Source organism: Sparus aurata, chromosome 5 (assembly GCF_900880675.1).
Source record: "Sparus aurata chromosome 5, fSpaAur1.1, whole genome shotgun sequence".
NCBI lineage: Eukaryota > Metazoa > Chordata > Actinopteri > Spariformes > Sparidae > Sparus > Sparus aurata.
Window position 1 is genome coordinate 33,966,098 of NC_044191.1, and position 16,875 is coordinate 33,982,972.

At 42.7% G+C, this 16,875-nt stretch overlaps 1 protein-coding gene across 1 annotated transcript; it reads right to left on the reverse strand.

The window, feature by feature from the left end:
• Positions 1-464: 464 nt before the first annotated feature.
• Positions 465-16,434, reverse strand: vps37ba (VPS37B subunit of ESCRT-I a). The gene is made up of 4 exons (XM_030417801.1): positions 16,243-16,434; positions 9,422-9,593; positions 4,247-4,329; positions 465-3,200 (listed from the first exon to the last, which is right to left on the reverse strand). Exons 1-4 carry the CDS (start codon positions 16,345-16,347, stop codon positions 2,700-2,702), a joined length of 861 nt encoding a protein of 286 aa, XP_030273661.1. The 5' UTR covers positions 16,348-16,434; the 3' UTR covers positions 465-2,699.
• Between the last annotated feature and the right edge of the window lie 441 nt (positions 16,435-16,875).

Sequence of the window (16,875 nt, forward strand, 5' to 3'; positions counted from 1 at the left end):
TTACCTCATTAATATTGTAAATATTGAAATTCTCCCCAAACTACGTAATGTCCCTTTAAACAAACTGAAACCAGAGAGCGACTGGAGTTTTTAACGTCTTTGCCTCGCAGAAGATAATGACGATGATACTGAACATCGCCATCATTATTACTGTGGCAGTTTTTGCACTTAACAGGAAATGTTCCTGTGATTTGTTTTCGCTGATATTGGACATAATAAAGTAGAGAAAAATGTGATTTCTTCTGCATAAATGATGCTGATTAACCTTTTCAAACCGTGGTTAAACTGGATTTTGAAGTCACCAGTGTTGTAGAAAAATGTTATTCACTACCAACGCAGGAACACTAGGTGGCTGTCTTGCTTCATTTTCAAAAACACTGCAGCCTGTTGTTGTGAGCAAACAGGAGACAGATGTCAGATGTGTTCAAGTGTGTAATAATAAAGCAACTGGATGAAAACAGATGTACAAAAATTGGAGATTTATTGAACTTGAAAATAGCATTAAATTCCACTTAAACATTCATTATAAGTAAATACCTACAACATTACACTGAAAATATCACCAGTCACATAGAAAACAATGGATACAGAGGATCAGTTCGAACGTAAAATGCAGCTCGACAGCTAAAAAAAAAATAAAATAAAAAGTATTAAAAGAGGAGAAGGCCATGCATAAAAAAAATTATCCATTGTTAGTTGTTAGAAATGCTGGTTCATCGAGACGTTGATGCTTCAGCTTCGGCTATTTCTGCAAGTTTTGCCAGCTGACGAGACAAGTACGCGTTTGTCCAGTCAGTGGTTCACTTCTTTGCCTTGGAGGTGAACTATCATCACCCAGATATGACACAAAACATTTTCAGAGCCCTGTTATGTCACCAATTAGAAAAAAAGAAAGACAAAAACTCATGCACACATTTCTAGAATTCACCCCAGGCAAACCCCTCGATATAAAAAAGGAGGAGGAATGGAAGAGAAGCACAAGCACCAATCGGCACACAGCCGGAGGGCGTCTCTCGTCTCTCTGGCACATGTTCAGTATCGCTCTCTTCTGGCCTGCAGCGTCTAAGTGAGGAAGCAAAGCCTGACAGATGCACAGTCAGACGCTGCCTTTTCCTATTTTAGGGGTGGAACATGAAATCAGCAGCAGGAGGAGGAGAAAAACAAATGTTTGGCCATTTTATTTTCTTTCAGGGGCTGAAAAGGTGTTGGATGGAGGGGGGATTCTAGCCTCTACAGCTGAGCAAAGAGAAACATGGGAGTAAGTCAGCAGGACGTGATCAACGTCACTTCAAGTGTAGGCACTCGTGGCTCTTCAACAGTGCACAGCGACAGCAGCCGGGAGGAAAACAGAAAGTGAATTTTTCTATCGCACCAGAGAAAATTTTCCTCCCAAAGCCAGGTTGATCTTGCCAGTTTCCTCTTGGAGAAATGTGGCTTGTTTTTCAGCACGACATCACAAACAGAGATATGTCGGGGGAACAATGGATCGATTAACTCACTACATGTTTCACACAAAATAAAAAGGTTTTGAACCGCAGAGTGATGTGGGAAGTCTTTGGTGCTCAGTGTGACGGGAAACTGAACAGGATCACATGAGTGAGATCCAAAGAACTGTTGGCATCAACTCCAATCCAAACTGAGAGTGTTGAAGACAACGGACATCATCAAAAAAAAAGGAGTGTAAATTACAACAGGAACCCACAGAAAACAACACACACCAGGAGTGTACTGTATGGCTATACATAAATCCTTCATTTCAGGCAAGGCTCTGCAGGCCTCGTCATTTGTTACAACAGCTCAGCCACTCATCCTCTTCTTCAACTCCCGTCTGACTTCTGCCCCCGAAACGGATCAAGTGCGGTCAGCCGTCTTGAACCAGGCAGGTCTCGAGACACACCATCGTGTTGAAGAAGAGAAACACCAACCACAGCCCTTCCTTTTACACGTTAATCAGTCTATCCTGGCTATTATTAACATAACTCCCATTAGTTCAATATCATAAAAAAGATGCTGAAGTTCAAATCGTTCTATGTACCTTGTGAAATTTCCGATAAAAAAGAAAAAAAATCCACAGCATAGATGCAGTTTCGCCTGAATAATATTCTGGGAAAAATGATATTTTAATCAAAACTGCACAGTAATTAGGGTCTCTTTTTGCTTGCATATACATTACCAGTGAATTAGTATGCTGCAGATGGAAATGATTAAATCAAACCCTTTTTTTTTTTCTTTGTTATTCTGTAAAAGCTTGAGGAAAATGTCTGAATGGAGGCGAGAGACTGAAAACTAATGGGCACGCAGAGTGGAAGGTACTACCAGGAGACAGAAAGTGCTGATAAATGAAGAGTCCCGGCTCAGTGACCCACAGAACTGACACTACAGCCGGCACCGGGCCCATCCCCTGACGGGACCTGCGAGACTCGAAGTCGATCTCGTCACGTCGTCTTTTTCTGTTTTTTTCTTTTTCGTTAGGAGTGTTGATGGGAGTGAGATGTGAACGAGAATCCACAGAGATTATTGGAGGTCTGCGTCAGCTGAACGTGACCAGACCAGCCGTTGCGGGGTCCCGCCTTCTTGCGTTGTGATTGGTCGTATTCCAAGAAGGCCGACGACATAGAAAAAATTGTTCTCACAGGAGCTCCAGTAGTGAAAGGTCCATGACACACAAACTGCGTCCTCTGAGCGGAAACGGCTGTTGTTTACTGCATGATGAAGCCGGGCTGCGGGGCCATGCGAGGTGAGGGCCGCTGGGGCAGAGCAGGGGGGTACTGGGATAGAAAGTGGCTCGGGTAGCCGGAGGACACGTTGGGGAAGGGCTGGCCCGTTCTGGGAGGAATTGGCGGGTACGGTGATGCGGAGTAGAAGACAGGAGACTGGGGGGCATCGGCTGGACCTGGATTTAGAACTGGGGCCGGCTGGGATGGAGGAGGTGGGGGTTTCCTTCTCGGCTGGGCTACGGGGGAGGAGCCGTTAGTGGCCTCGCTGAGGTAGGAGGAGGGCGAGGGCCTGGCTGCCACCGACACATCCTGGGATCGTGAGGTAGGGACGGACGCCTGCGGCAGCCGCTGACCCTGCAGCACCATCTCCTGCAGCTTCTCGATCTTCACTCTTCTCAGGTGAGCCAGCTTCCTGTTGCTCTGGTAGGAATCGATGAAGGAATCCAGCGTCATGTCGCCGTCCAGGAACGAGTCAGCCATGTTCTGTTGGCAGAACAGAAGAGATTTGAGTTTAAGAGGGAGGATAGTGACGTTCCTTCTGACAGTTATGAACAGCTGCTGTGGGATTTCACATCTTAAAAAGATCACTTTTCGACCATCTATTCAGTTAAAGGTCCGGGATTTTATTTACCAAAGCACCTGAGGAACAAGATGTAAATGTGTGCGTGGGAACTCTCTCGTATGAGAAGCGAAACATTAACCAAACGTGTCCGTTGACCTTCACACACAGAACAATGATAAATGTCACCTCATCTACCTCCATCTGTTACAGGCTCATTTACATAGATACACATACGCATACACAGAGTTTAGCTGAGATGTATTTGGGGCCACGAGGACTTTACAGATACTGCATAATGGAAAACTTCAGCTCTTTTTAATCATGTGAAAATCACTCAAACTGTATTATCTAATTGTTTCTAACTGGCTTTTTGATTGAAACGATGCCTGATTTAAACAAAAACACTGAAAATGAACGATAACAAAATGCAAGTTTCATTATCAATGCTGATTAATCACAAATGAAGGTTGTGAACTGATCCTCCAGCTGATGCTCGGTGGTGCAGTTCCAGAGAAATGAGGTGAAATTGAAGTATAGGGAAACTATTACATTGATTTTAAAATAAAACAAACTGAAATGCACATCTTTACTGAGCAGAGATTAATTCTTAATGGTCCAAAAGAGCTCTGCAGAACTTTAAACCTGGTTTTACTCAACTCTGATTAGAGCTAATCTTAGATTAAATTAATCTCGGTGTTGGTGCAACCCAGCCTTAAGGGACAAGTGTTTAGAACCTGTAAATCATTGTGTTTCTGGACTGATTCTCAAGCACAAGACAAAATCGTGACCTCTACGCTTGTCAGCCATTCTGCAGCCCACACGCTCTCCAACGAGACTCTTTAGTTTAAACAGTGACGCCTATGTAGGAGAGGACATCAACAACTGGAAAAGCAGGTATATGAATTACTGCCTGGTGAAAATGCGGGACGCATGAAGTCATCCACGGAGGGAGCAATATAATGCTTACCTCTGTCTCTTCTTCTATTTTGGCTCCCTCCGCCTGCAGCAGGGCCAGCAAAATATCCAGGGAGGTGTTTCCTGACTTGCTGTCTGCAAAGTAACAAGAGAGAGGAAGAGCACACATGTTATTATTCTGTATTTCATGTGCAGTGTAAGCAAAGCAGGCCCTTACCATCCATTATGCATGTAAATATAGGGAGCTACATTCTGAGCATGCAACGTCACACACGTAACAGACGGATGTAAAACTAAAATCATCTTACTCTTAATGTGAAAAACTGTTACTAGAGTGTGATAACGATGTTTTACTGCCCTGACTTTTGTGTTATTTTTACTCTGTTTTTATCACTTTCATAACACACCTGTGAACCAGAGCTACAACAGACTACAATCCATCACCTCCCCTTTCAAACCGTTTGAGTCACAAACTGACTCTGCTGCAGCGTTTCCACAGCGCTCAGAAGCAACACAGATGCACTGTGGATTAAGTGTGATCCGTGCCTAAATTAACCACAGAGCAGGAAAATATAAACCAAACATCCCCTCAGTTCTCACACTGAACGTGTGAGTAATAATAACGGGTTTTAATGAGCCTATCACACAAAGCTGCAGCAGGATATGTGAATTGTGCCAGTCACAGGCTCGTGACTGGCACATCCAAACAGCCGTAACACCGCTCTGTTTGCTGTGAACTTGCGAAGCCCAACTGAGTCAACTGAAACTGACTTAGTGTCTCTAAGGATTTAGCCTGTTTTGTTTGTGTTCCTAGGCAGGACTGAAAGTCAACACCAACGGGAGCTGCGATCGCAGACACACAGAGTGGCACCAGGAACACCATCGCACGTTACTGATCTCCACCGAAGCATTGTCAACTCACCAAACTCTAATTACAGGAGCGACTCTGGTCCAACCTGATATGTTATTCTATTCAAGGCTTCCTTCTGTGCATGAGAGCAAGTGAACAACGATCTCGACAGATTAATTTATGCGCAGCCCCGGTTAATTTAACAATATTTCTGCACTCAAACTTCCATTTTTATAGATTTGTGAGGCTCTGTTGATCTTCTGTGTTTGTGCCTGAAGCATTTCTTTATTTTATGTTAACAGACTTTCATTTCTGAGCTAATGTTTGCTACAGTTGTGAGAGTTAAAGCAAAAACCTTCTCCACAGTTTGGCTTGAAATCAATTCCTTTGTTTTTCAAACATTAATTGAACAGTGAGCTGGATTCACACTCAGAAAGTTGAGCAAAATAGACAGATACGACTTCATTTTCACGGAAAAGTCCCACTAAAGATTTCACTTTAATACACATCGTTTATTCCCCATCACCACATCTCACAGCCTGTCTGTGAGCGATATGTTTTATGTCCCCGACGCCAGGTTTCACGTCACGAACGTGCCAGAAATAGTTGTATCACAAGAGAAAACAATAGACCGCATGCGAGATTCCCTCCTTATTTACGTGCCGGTGCCAGATGTTGATAGCGCATCATCACTTTGCACGGCTGTGTTCATCCGGGTCTGACGTTTAGATCAAAGCTGAGCCGAGGTGATTAAAACCAGCGTCTACTGCAGAGTTAATCAACAATCGGGAGTAAATGCTGAGCGTACACATTCCCATGCACACAAAAGCCTGATCTCAGTGGGGTTAAGTGGGATTTTTGACCTGTTGAAAAGGAGAACAAACAACAGAGAGACTCTCCTCTGAGAACAGCTGATTACTCAGGTGTGTCAGAAGCTTTTCAGGCACCTTCGTAACGCCATAAGCATTGTCGAGTTCATCTGTCAGCCTCTTCCTTTGTCTGACCCCCATCCACACTGTCACTTAAACATTTCTAACTTGTTCTATGGATGTGGTAAATGAGTGATAGTGACTGATGGACACTATCTCTTCAAGTTAACTTTATTATTCCCACGAGGGGAAATCCAGTTTTCTCTCAAGTCGTTAGTCAAGTCTGCTTTTAATGTCCAGTTTTAAATCTAACTACATCCGACGGCCAGTATTACCTCTCCGGCAGATAGTTAATCTTTGGCAATTAGATAATCACTAGCTGCACGTCTGAATGTTGCAACCACTCGTCAACAAGCTCGTCAAACTGGATTGTTGGAAGAACAAGATCACCAATCGCAGCGGACGGAAACACGTGGTGAAGTATCAATGATTCATGTCACATAAAGGGAAGTTGAACCACTGTTCTCGTTAAGCGTGTCAGCAGGCTGAACTGTGAAGGACACAGAACTTGGCCGGACTAAAGTTTCTGTTAAATCTACCGATTATCAAAAAAACCTCTCAGAATCTTTGGCACCCGATCTCAAAACCTCATGTCGGTTTGCCAAATTATTTCGCTGGCAGTTTAAAAAAACGTTCACGGACAGACGCTTCATTCTTGACACAGCGCTTTGTGTCCAGGGTGAACTCCCATTCCTTTCTGTGTCGCCCTCTCACCCATAACAAGGCGGACTCTCAGGCACATCAGCAGCCTCTCCACACAAAGCTGCGATTCTCTGGCTGTGCAGAGAGCCTGCCGAGTGCCCAACAGACAGTCTGGGCCTGGAGATCATGAGACAGCCATTTAGCAGATGAATCCACATCGACCCTCTGCTGTGAATCTGAAGGGGGGAGTTCTGGTCTGCCTCACTGCCTTTCTCTCTCTCTCTCTCGCTCTCTTTCTTTTTCTCCCACCCTCACAACTTCCCTGCCTGTCAGTCCCATCATCCACCAGTCCCTCCCACACTCTGTTGCTGTTTTACACCGGCATGACTGGCAACACAATGGTCCACTGTAGGCTGCCGCTGGTGTTGTACGGGGGGCTGCCCTGCCATTTCGGCCCTCCAGCGCCCGATGGACAGTGAAGGCTTATTGCAGAGACATTGTCAGTAAGGGAAGGCGGCGCTGGGGGTGACACTGTCCACAAATGACAACACAGAAAGCTACTGTACGTGGGATTTTTCATCTGGGTCAAACGCTTCTCTTAGCTCTGAGTATCGCTGTCCTTCCCCAGCTGCTTTGCAGCAAATCCACAACTAGGGCGGCTAGTGCAGGGAAGGCGGAGGGGGGGCAGGGGGACACCGGGTAACCTACATTTGACAAAAGCCATCGCCTCGCTGACAACAGACAAAACCAACAGACCTGCAGAGCTGCATCTGTGTGCCGACTCCTGCGTGAGAGACCGAAGGCTTGGAATTCAGACTTTAAACAAAACACAAACCAGAAAACAGCACACATTACAAAACATTTAGCAGGTGCCCATCGTCCTATAAATAGCAGCAACGACACGGACTGTGACAGACTCTGTGTGGACTGTACACATGACAGCTCCGGGCTTTTACAGTCTGTCTTCTTCCTCCGTGAGGCCTGCAAAGTCAAACTTTTATCAGCGGAGCAGAGTAGTGAATGGCTGGCATGCTATTTTGAGAGAGCTGCTAGGCAACGGCTGCGTCAACAAGGTCACAAGTAGCGTCACTCCCGTCTTCTCCACACACTGGGAAGTACTGTGAAGGTGTGTGTCGGTGTGGGATATGACAGCCCTCGTTTAGTTTTTAATAAGATCCCGCAGCGGAGGTGTAATCAGAGCTGGAACTTGCTAAACCTGAAAAGAGTTCAATAAAGTGCTGCAGCAACATGACCACAGAGATTCTGGTTAAAAAAAAAAGGCTGCGACAGCCTCTGATGGGAAACAGGAGAACTGGTGAAACAGGTCTCTTCTCTTGTGCGCGTCTAGAATAAAGAAAAAAAAAACTGCTGCGGGAGAAACACATTACACAACACTTCTGTTCCTAACGATGACGTCTGAAAGGAGAGCCCGACTGATACTGGAGATCCGGAGCTGACACCGACATTGACATCAGCCTATAAAATCAGCTGACCGACGTATCTGCTCTTAAACTTAAGGCAGATAACAGCAACCATCTAAAGCCTCGTTCCTATCAGAGTTTCTACACTGGACGTTTTAATATAGAGCTGACACGATCAGTCACTGCTGCAGAAACACTTCCTTGTAAAAAGGCGTGTTACGAGCCCTGATCTCTCCCTGAAGCAGACTTTTGTTTCTATCATAATAACATACAGAGACTAATACTAGTGTCATATTACTCATCTTTAAATATCATACATCTGATAGCTCCAGCTTCTCAAAATTCAAGACTGCCGCTGTCAGACTAAACCATTGCAGGGCTGTCTCTAGAGAACCAATAACCTCTCCATTACTTTCTCGATCAGTGTAGTTTCCAGGGGGGCTGAAAAATGTCACTACATTGAGTCGGAAATACAATTATTAAGGATTTTTAAGGAGTCATGTGACACGGCTCGCTGCGAGTTCCCTCTTTTTTGCAGTCACGAAACAGCTAGCTGTCTTTCTGCAGTGATCCATGAAAGAGCGAGTTTTTAATCTCATTTGTGCGGCTGCGGTCTTTGGTTGAGAGTATATAGCAGGCTTGGTTTGCCAGCCCAAATGTCAGAACTTATCTCTCTTTCTCTTGTCTCAGGAAACCACTACACTACAATTTCCCTTCAGACTTGATAAAAACAGCATAATGCTCACACTTGACAACCCGGCGCCAAGATTCTCTCGTGAAAAATCCCTTAAAAGATTTATCGATCATCAAAATAGATGCCGACTCATTTTCTTCTACTTAGGTTCTCTAAAACTGTGATTGCGATTTTTAACTACTAGCAGAAAAAATTGTTAGTTGCAGGCATTTATAAATGGCAAATCATAAAAACCTTAGCTGAACAGGTCTGAGGGATCAAACGTTCCAGGTCTGACAAGAATATAATGTTCCTGCTTGGACACTTGTTACATAACACAACCTTCTCTGAGTCTCCTGATGATTCCAGTTTGTACCTCCGCTGTTGTTATCAAATATAAATTATAATCTTGTATATTGTAATAAACTCTGGGCTGTTGTTTTATGGCAGATTGTTATAAATCACAACGTGTTGCTATATTAAAAACCCGCGGAGACCACAATCGAATGTGAAAAACAAACAGGTTGCAATTATTAATGTGCGCTGTCATTACTGTGCTGTGCGCTCAGTTTGAAGCCTCTCCTGCAGGCGTGTGTTAATGCATCTCTTCTCCATTACTTCAAGAGAGTATTCAACTTTCGTAAAAGGCTGGGCTGCATTAAAAATTCAAGACACTGAGACAATCTAATCAATAGCTGCACTGCTGCTGTACCTAGGCTGGACTTGCGCATCTGATAGGACTCGAAGCTCTCCTGGAGACTGCCGTAGCGTTTGGTGAGCTGCTCCTTCTTGTGCTCCAGTTGCGGCTGCAGGGCGAGGTTCTGCTCCGCCAGGGTCCGGTTGTTCACCAGTGTCATCTCCTTACTCTGCTGGACATCCTGCATCTACAAAAAGAGAAAATTAAACATGTCAGTAATGTGTTTACGGCATCACATTTGCACGTCCATCACTCTTCTTGACGGACAGGACTCGTGTCTTATATAACGGAGTCAAAGTTAGCCATGTGGGGGGGGGAAATCATTCTCTATAATTAATATAGCTTGTCATGGAAAATAAAAGAAAGAAACCCTCACTGTAGTGAATATTAACTATGAATCATCGCACTTCACACGACTCCCACAAGCCTCTTTAAAGACAAATCATGTCGAAAATCAGCACCAACAGAACGGCCGCTTCTCATCTCATTTCAGAAGTGTGATGTTTTATAATTAAGGAATCTCTCGCAGGTTAAATCATAACGAGGTGAAGAGTTTGCTGGTTTTGTTCAATTAATCTGATATAGTGGAAAAATTAAGCTGTAAAGGCGACTGTTACTAAACAATAGAGCCTTTCGGGATGGACGTCTTGACACGTCACAGCTGGATAGCCGCAGTCGTATCTAATAACATTAATTATGGCTGCATTCCATTTAGGTGTGCTCGTACCTGTGCGTGCCATTGCTCACCTGACTCACTCACAGTTTCCAGTATGTCATCATGCCCTCGTTCACTCATTCAGTGTTCCCCTCTACCGTTCACTCAGTAGTCGACTCTATTCATAGTGAGCAGTAACTTTGTGTTTCGGACACGGTGTTTTCATTTTGTCTCATGGCTGACAGGTGGAGCGCACACTGGGACGTTCATTAAATATAGCAATAAATATAAAGCCGCGTTGAGCTCCATATTCGGGGCTGATAGCTGCATTAGGAAGTTAAAAAGCCTGAAATCGATATATAAGAAGATTGTTATGATCCTTGAATTGTGGCTTTAAAAAACCTGTTACGTAAGATGTAAACTTACTGAATTATAAATTATCCTGGGAATATTTTTGAGATTCAGAATCTTTAATAAACAGAAAACAAAGTGCTCCATGTAGAAATTTATATTCATTATGTGCACAGCCACTGTCGCAGCGTACTGATGAGAGAGGAACCATCATGGTTGTTGTTTTTCTTTTGTTATGCTGCATTCATGTCATATTGTTAAGGGCGGAATTACGAGCATCTAGATCTAGATTTGGAAGAAATGTTCACGTCATCCTCCAAGATTTAATTCCAAGTTTGCGGTACCGTACATTTCTGACAGCTACATATCTTCAACTTGGTGCAAAGAATTACAGAAGGACCAACAGATGGCTAGTAAACGGCTGCAGTACAAAGTGTCCATCGCTCGCAATTTGCATTATTTCACTATTTTGGTTCGACCGTTCTGCTGGCATTGTTGGAACGCAGCATTACACCTGTGCCTTTCCTGTAACAAGTCAATGTCTGTGACCAACTTAGACCAACCAAACTCTTACGTCAACACGCTGATGTGTCATTCTTGGTAGATCGCACTGGCAGGCTCCATAAAGTCAGGGGACTGAAAATGCAGCAGAGGCGGAGATGCACTCAGACTTTGACCCTCCAGTTTCCACAGCAGGCTTCTCTAAAAATCTTACGTTTCAAGCACCAACCCTGATGACCCTGATGGGATCATTAGCTCCCAACTGTTAAGCAAGCAAATAAGTCAAAATTGATGGAGTGCCCCTTTAATGTAGGTTTGAAGTGACGTCATGAAGACAGGTGGGAAGAACAGCACGATGTAGTGGAGGACTGAATAAAAAAGGGTCTCCTGCTGCTTTTCAAATGACTCATTTCACACATTCAAACCAACCAGGACACGTAGGAAAACTCTATAAATACACCGTAACGTAGGCCGTGATTATGGAAAAAGCTTCTAAAAGTGACCGAGGCACTGAAGCATCGTTAGGTGGTCGCACTGAACGGGAACACAACACTTAAAGTAAGAAAAGCGGCTAAATCTGTCTATTACCAACTGCACTTTGCACCGTCACATCCCGAGGTGACCGGCCGTCCTTTTGACGAGCGCCGCTCTGCTCGTTTATCGCGGCTCACTAAAGAAGCAGACCTTTAAATAGCATCCACAACTGCAGGCTTTCTCAGTCAAACCAAACACATAATTGTTTGCTGGGGGAAATACTCCCCGATGCCTCCGCTCGCTCCGTACAGGCTGAAATAATCACAGGAAATGTAGGTCAAGCTCGTCTGGACGGACCACAGACCTGAATTTTGAAGAGCTGGTGTAGTAACCCACAATCAGATACAGAACGATGGTAGTACACCGCTCGCAAAAAAATAAAAACAGGAACAGAGAGTCGCTGTACGAGTAATGTGGTTAACACGTCGGTTTAACAGTCAGCAGATAAGTATCAAGACAAAAAATTACACTACAGAAACACCAAAATACGTGTAATTAGCTCGACAGTTGAGAAACTGTGTCACCATTACATAATTGTTTGCTGAAACAAGTCCAGCTTGGTGAGTGTCTTGGTTTCACTCCTTTAAAGAAACAGAAAAATCAGATTGTTTTGTCACGGGTTTCTATCAAAAATTAATAACCGTCGGCTGTAATCAGACTCTCTTTTAATTAACAGTATCGGTTAAGCTATAATTAATAGAGAGGTGTAGTCCCCCTGCAACACTGTGAGAGTGTGTGTGTGTGTGAGAGAGAGAGACCTTTAAAAATGAAGAAGAGGAAGGATATACTGATGCAGGACGGAGTCATCAGAGTGGTGTCACGAGGATAAGCGAGTGAGACAGGAGGGAAATGTCATGAGATAGGAAGGTCTTGCACTAAGTGGACGGAAATTTGGAAGAAGTAGAGGGCTCACCTCTGCCTCTGGGTTCAACTCCCAGGTACGATAACACACAGAAGCTGAGAAACACACGTTTGTGCTTCTTATAGTATAAAAATCAGAAGATTAGCGGGAGAAATAACCGATCGTGAGCAGAGCGTGAGAGGGCGTTAAAAACAGGGAGAACCACCTCTTAAATCGGGAGCGTCGGCATGTATAAAATATAAAAATATGACAACATGTAATTAGAAAGATGAGACACCTGGGAGTTACATCACTATCCAAAACCAATAAGCAAAACCAATAATCAAAACCTTGCAGAGCCGGTTCTGTATATCAGCTCAGAGAACTCACTAACCTCTCTTTTTCATTTCTGCAGCTGTCTGGCTGAAACTAAATGGCGTTTTATCGTCTTTATGACAAAGTGCATCTTCTTCACTTGCAAAATTATCTTTTGAATTAGTAACTTCTTTGAAATCACTTCCTAAATCCCACTTTTTAAACTGAATTTTCATACTTTTACTGCTCTTAGACCCTTATTTGTTTTTAATTCCTCCCCTGTGACGTCTTCTTTCCTTTTCTCTTACCATCATTTACCTCTTTTAATCTATTTATTGTCCTTTATTCTTTTTACTGCTCGTAATCTTTTTATCTGTTCTTAATTCCACTGATTAGTTTTTCTCGATTTAGTTTTTCTTCTCTCTCTTTTCCTTTTCTATGATTTTGGCTGTTTCATCACTTTAATGAATTTTACTTAAAATGACTCATATTGACTTTTTGTGTTTTTACATTTTCTGTTCTGCCTTCTTCGTTTTAATTTCACCTTAAATGAAGTTTCCTTGTGTTTGTCTCCCGGAGTTTCCGGAGTCACTTGTAAACTGTTTTTAAAAAGGTGCTACAGGAATAAAGGTTTATGATTATTATCATGAAATTGATTGCATCTTATAGCTATGTAATTCATGGCACAATTCAAACAGGATGGGACCTCTCCTCCCTGTATTATTAGAAAGGCATGTAATTATTTGAATCCACCCAAACACAAGACACCAAGACGTTAAAATAATATCTGCTCTGTTACGATAAACCTGCGCTCCCTGGAAAAGCCATCCCTGGATTTAGAGAAAGGACTCAAATAGATAAGGAGCCAGAGGCGAGAGACAGAGTTCAGCTTAATCTTAACTCACTTCCAAAATGTAACGTACAGCAGAAAGCTTAAATGAGCCGAAACATAACGTGGGTACGTTATAAAAAGTGGGTCACCTCCAGAATCAAGCTCATAATGGCTCCAGCCCAGTGGACGCTCAAAATGTTGCTGAGAAAAATGTTTTTCAGCCTTCGCTTGCCTCAAATAACAAGCCACAAATAAGCTACTATTACATGTAGTGTGTAACAATGAACCTGTGATACACAGTGCGTACAGGTATGATGCTTTTCTAGTGGAAAAACAGGAAGTAATCGAACTAAACAAATTCATGACAGCACTATTTGAATTATTCAAAGGACGACACATGTGCTGCATTCACTGTGAGTTCTGCAAAACTAGGAGATTATAGCCTCCAGCAAAGCATGTGTCCACATCACAGGCGAGGGTTTGTGTCTATATGCTACAGCTGTACGCTCAGTACTTCTCAGCACTCTCAGGTTTCACTCAACGCCGTATGACACCCACTCCTTTGTTCCCATCCAGTGTGTTTTAAAGAAAGAATTTCCCGGACAGTTCCACCTTTCGGTTCGGGCATGTCTTTACTTGGCTTGTCGTCGTCCGCCAATGTTTCCCATAATCTTATAACTGACTCAAGTCAACAACTGCAGTGTCATTGCAGTAAACAAGTCCCTCCCTCTCTGTTAGCTATTGGAAGAGGGAAAAATGAAACCATGGAGACAATCAGACAGGGTGTGGATCAAAAACAGAGCTGACAACACAAAAGGCCAGCTCACTGCACAACATTCATCCAAAGAGCTAAGAATAGACAAAATGTACAGTATTCTTCGTGTTTTGCGAGGTAAATGGATCTGACGCACGTCAGACGAGATGCAGAAGCGTATGAGGCAGCTTGTTCATGTCTGAGAAGACAGGCTTTCATTAGATTTTAGGCAATAAGATCTTACAGTACTTGTGTTCACAGAATGCGGCTGCCTGAGAGAAAGCCACAGCACCATGACGACGCACAAGAAAAATTCCTGTGTCCTGAACATGTGTGTTTTATGTTTGTGATTAGTGAACAGGTCCGAGCTGAACGGGGAGAAGGAAACGGTTTCCTGAAAAGTTTGCACCTCACAGTTAAAGACAGAAAACAAAGCGTACGAGTACAGTGGGATTAAAGTAGATTAAAGTCGACCCTGGAAAGGACTGTGTTGGAAAGCGCAGTAGCATGGGAAATAATCAGAAGCATTAATCCTGTATGAAATCTGTTTAATCTGTTCAAACTCCTTCTAAATACGCAAAATGTCTGTCTGCGGTAAAACCTTTCCAGTGACAAGAGCTTTGTTATCGCTCTGTGTATGGAAAAAAATTAGGCTTATCAGCTGCTTATCATCGCAAGGACACATTTATGATAAAGCGAAAAGCAGGTAACCATTTATTGGAAATTTGCGGACTCCTATTTTTGCATTTCCTGTTTCCTCGTCTCAAAGTTTATTAGTTTTTTTAATTAGTTTGCGTTTAAATGCCTGAAATACCGGCTGTGGTTACAACAGGTGTAAGATATTTAGCGTTATATGTCCCACAATTGAATTATAAAGCGCTTACGTGTTAAACATGGCGGTTGCTGTGAACATTAAATATCATTTAATCATTTAACTTTACAACTTGTACATTGATCAGTTAATAGAAAACAGGTGTAGTCATTGTTGAGTCATAATCTTAGTGGTGATGACGTTTAAGTCATGTGACCGTGATGTAGCCTAACATTAGTGTTTTACTTCTAGCGATTTAATTTACGTTTTGAAAATCTGTTAAGATTTTCTTCACGAACAAAACCTGTAAATTTCATAAACGTGTGTTTGCCACAGAGATTATTTTCAGCGATTATCCAAAATCCGATTAAAAACTCCCATTGGAACCAGCGAGATGCTAACTTCCGGGTCATCCTACACAAATACGTCATCGCAACACCTCCCTATGGAGAAGCCCATTGTGAAAAGTGTCAATTTAAGCTTCTTTGACAGTTGTCTTTCATACACGCTTCATGTAACCTCGTTTTAGAATTATTCTGAATATATAAAATAATTGGCTGAATTCAGCATGTTAACTTTAATCTTCAATGCAGCAACTGACGCGAACAACCGCTTTATTATTACTATTATAATGTTGTAATCACTACTTATGGTTCTGGGTATAATGTGAGCTGGTTAATAATTAATAGCCTATTTAAGATAAGGTGTTAAGTTGTGTTTTCCTCGCTATCGGGTCTACCTGTGCCGGCAGAAACACCAGCCTTAAATCGGCAGATTTCTGAGTGGAGTTTGGCATTACCTCCTGTCTGAAAAAGAGCGTCTGAGCTAGTCTGGGCTTAAAATGTACATTTTCTTGTCAAAAAAAGACTCAGCATTAGAGTGGCTATTAAAAATTTATTGTTTTGAATGCAGTCGAGCTTCTACTGTCTGCTTTAGTACAGTTTTATGGAGCGACAATTTCGCAAAACTGGGAATCCCAGTGTGCTCAAACTTGAGACAATGCTTCGTCCTCCAAGGTTAACGATTTATAACCTGTGTTAGCTTCCATAAACATTAAACTTCGGTTGACAACACTTATCGACGGTTAAATCCGAAGCAGGACTGGACGGAACCGATTCGGTAACTGTACCGTAGTGAACGACAGGGAAGCACAACAAAGGGAGAAGAAAAAACACAGTGACCGAGAAAAAGCAGTCAGGAGCTAGCTTGGGACTACAAAAGAGAAATAGCTTTATAACATACCTCGTCCATCTCCTGGACCATTTTTGTGAGTTTCTCGTCGTCCTCCAGAATTTCGTTGAGCTGAGTCATCGTGTAGGCGCTGAACTTGTTGAAAAAACTAGACATTTTTTTAGCTGTGGTCGTGTGTTTCTCCTCGCCTGTGCTCTCTCTTCTCGCCGTCCAGATTGTGACAGCTGACTGAGCTTCTCTTACAGGAAGTAGTCAGGCCCGCAGACGCATTCACGGGCCGTCGGAAATTCTGGTATCGCGGGTGAACTGGCTGCATCGCCTATTGAATTCGACTTCTCGGTTAAAGTACATTTTAATCACTTTACTTTATTATCACTGGCAATAATCCCTGCTTAACTGCCATCTTGTGCAATTATTCTGTGCAATAATACTGTTTTATTTTTTTACAAATTCATATTCATACACTGAGTCTGTTTATTTTCAAACACTGTATTTAAACACTATTTATTTATGCATCCAACCTCAACAAGGCAATTCTCTGACACTTTATTTAAATGTATATAATGCACATAATGCATAGTCCTTTCTTTATTTTATCTTTTCTCTCTTATCTGAATCTTTTTATTTTTTATTTTTTAGTATTTCAATGTACTTATTGTATGTCTGTATGTCCGTCTACCTGCA

Coding starts and splice junctions, on each gene's coding strand:
- vps37ba (XM_030417801.1), bottom strand. CDS start 16,347: ATGTCTAGTTTTTTCAACAAGTTCAGCGCCTACACGATGACTCAGCTC. Junction 9,594..16,242: donor TGGTCCAGGAGATGGACGAG/GTATGTTATAAA, acceptor CTCTTTTTGTAG/ATGCAGGATGTCCAGCAGAG. Junction 4,330..9,421: donor GATGCGCAAGTCCAGCCTAG/GTACAGCAGCAG, acceptor GTTACTTTGCAG/ACAGCAAGTCAGGAAACACC.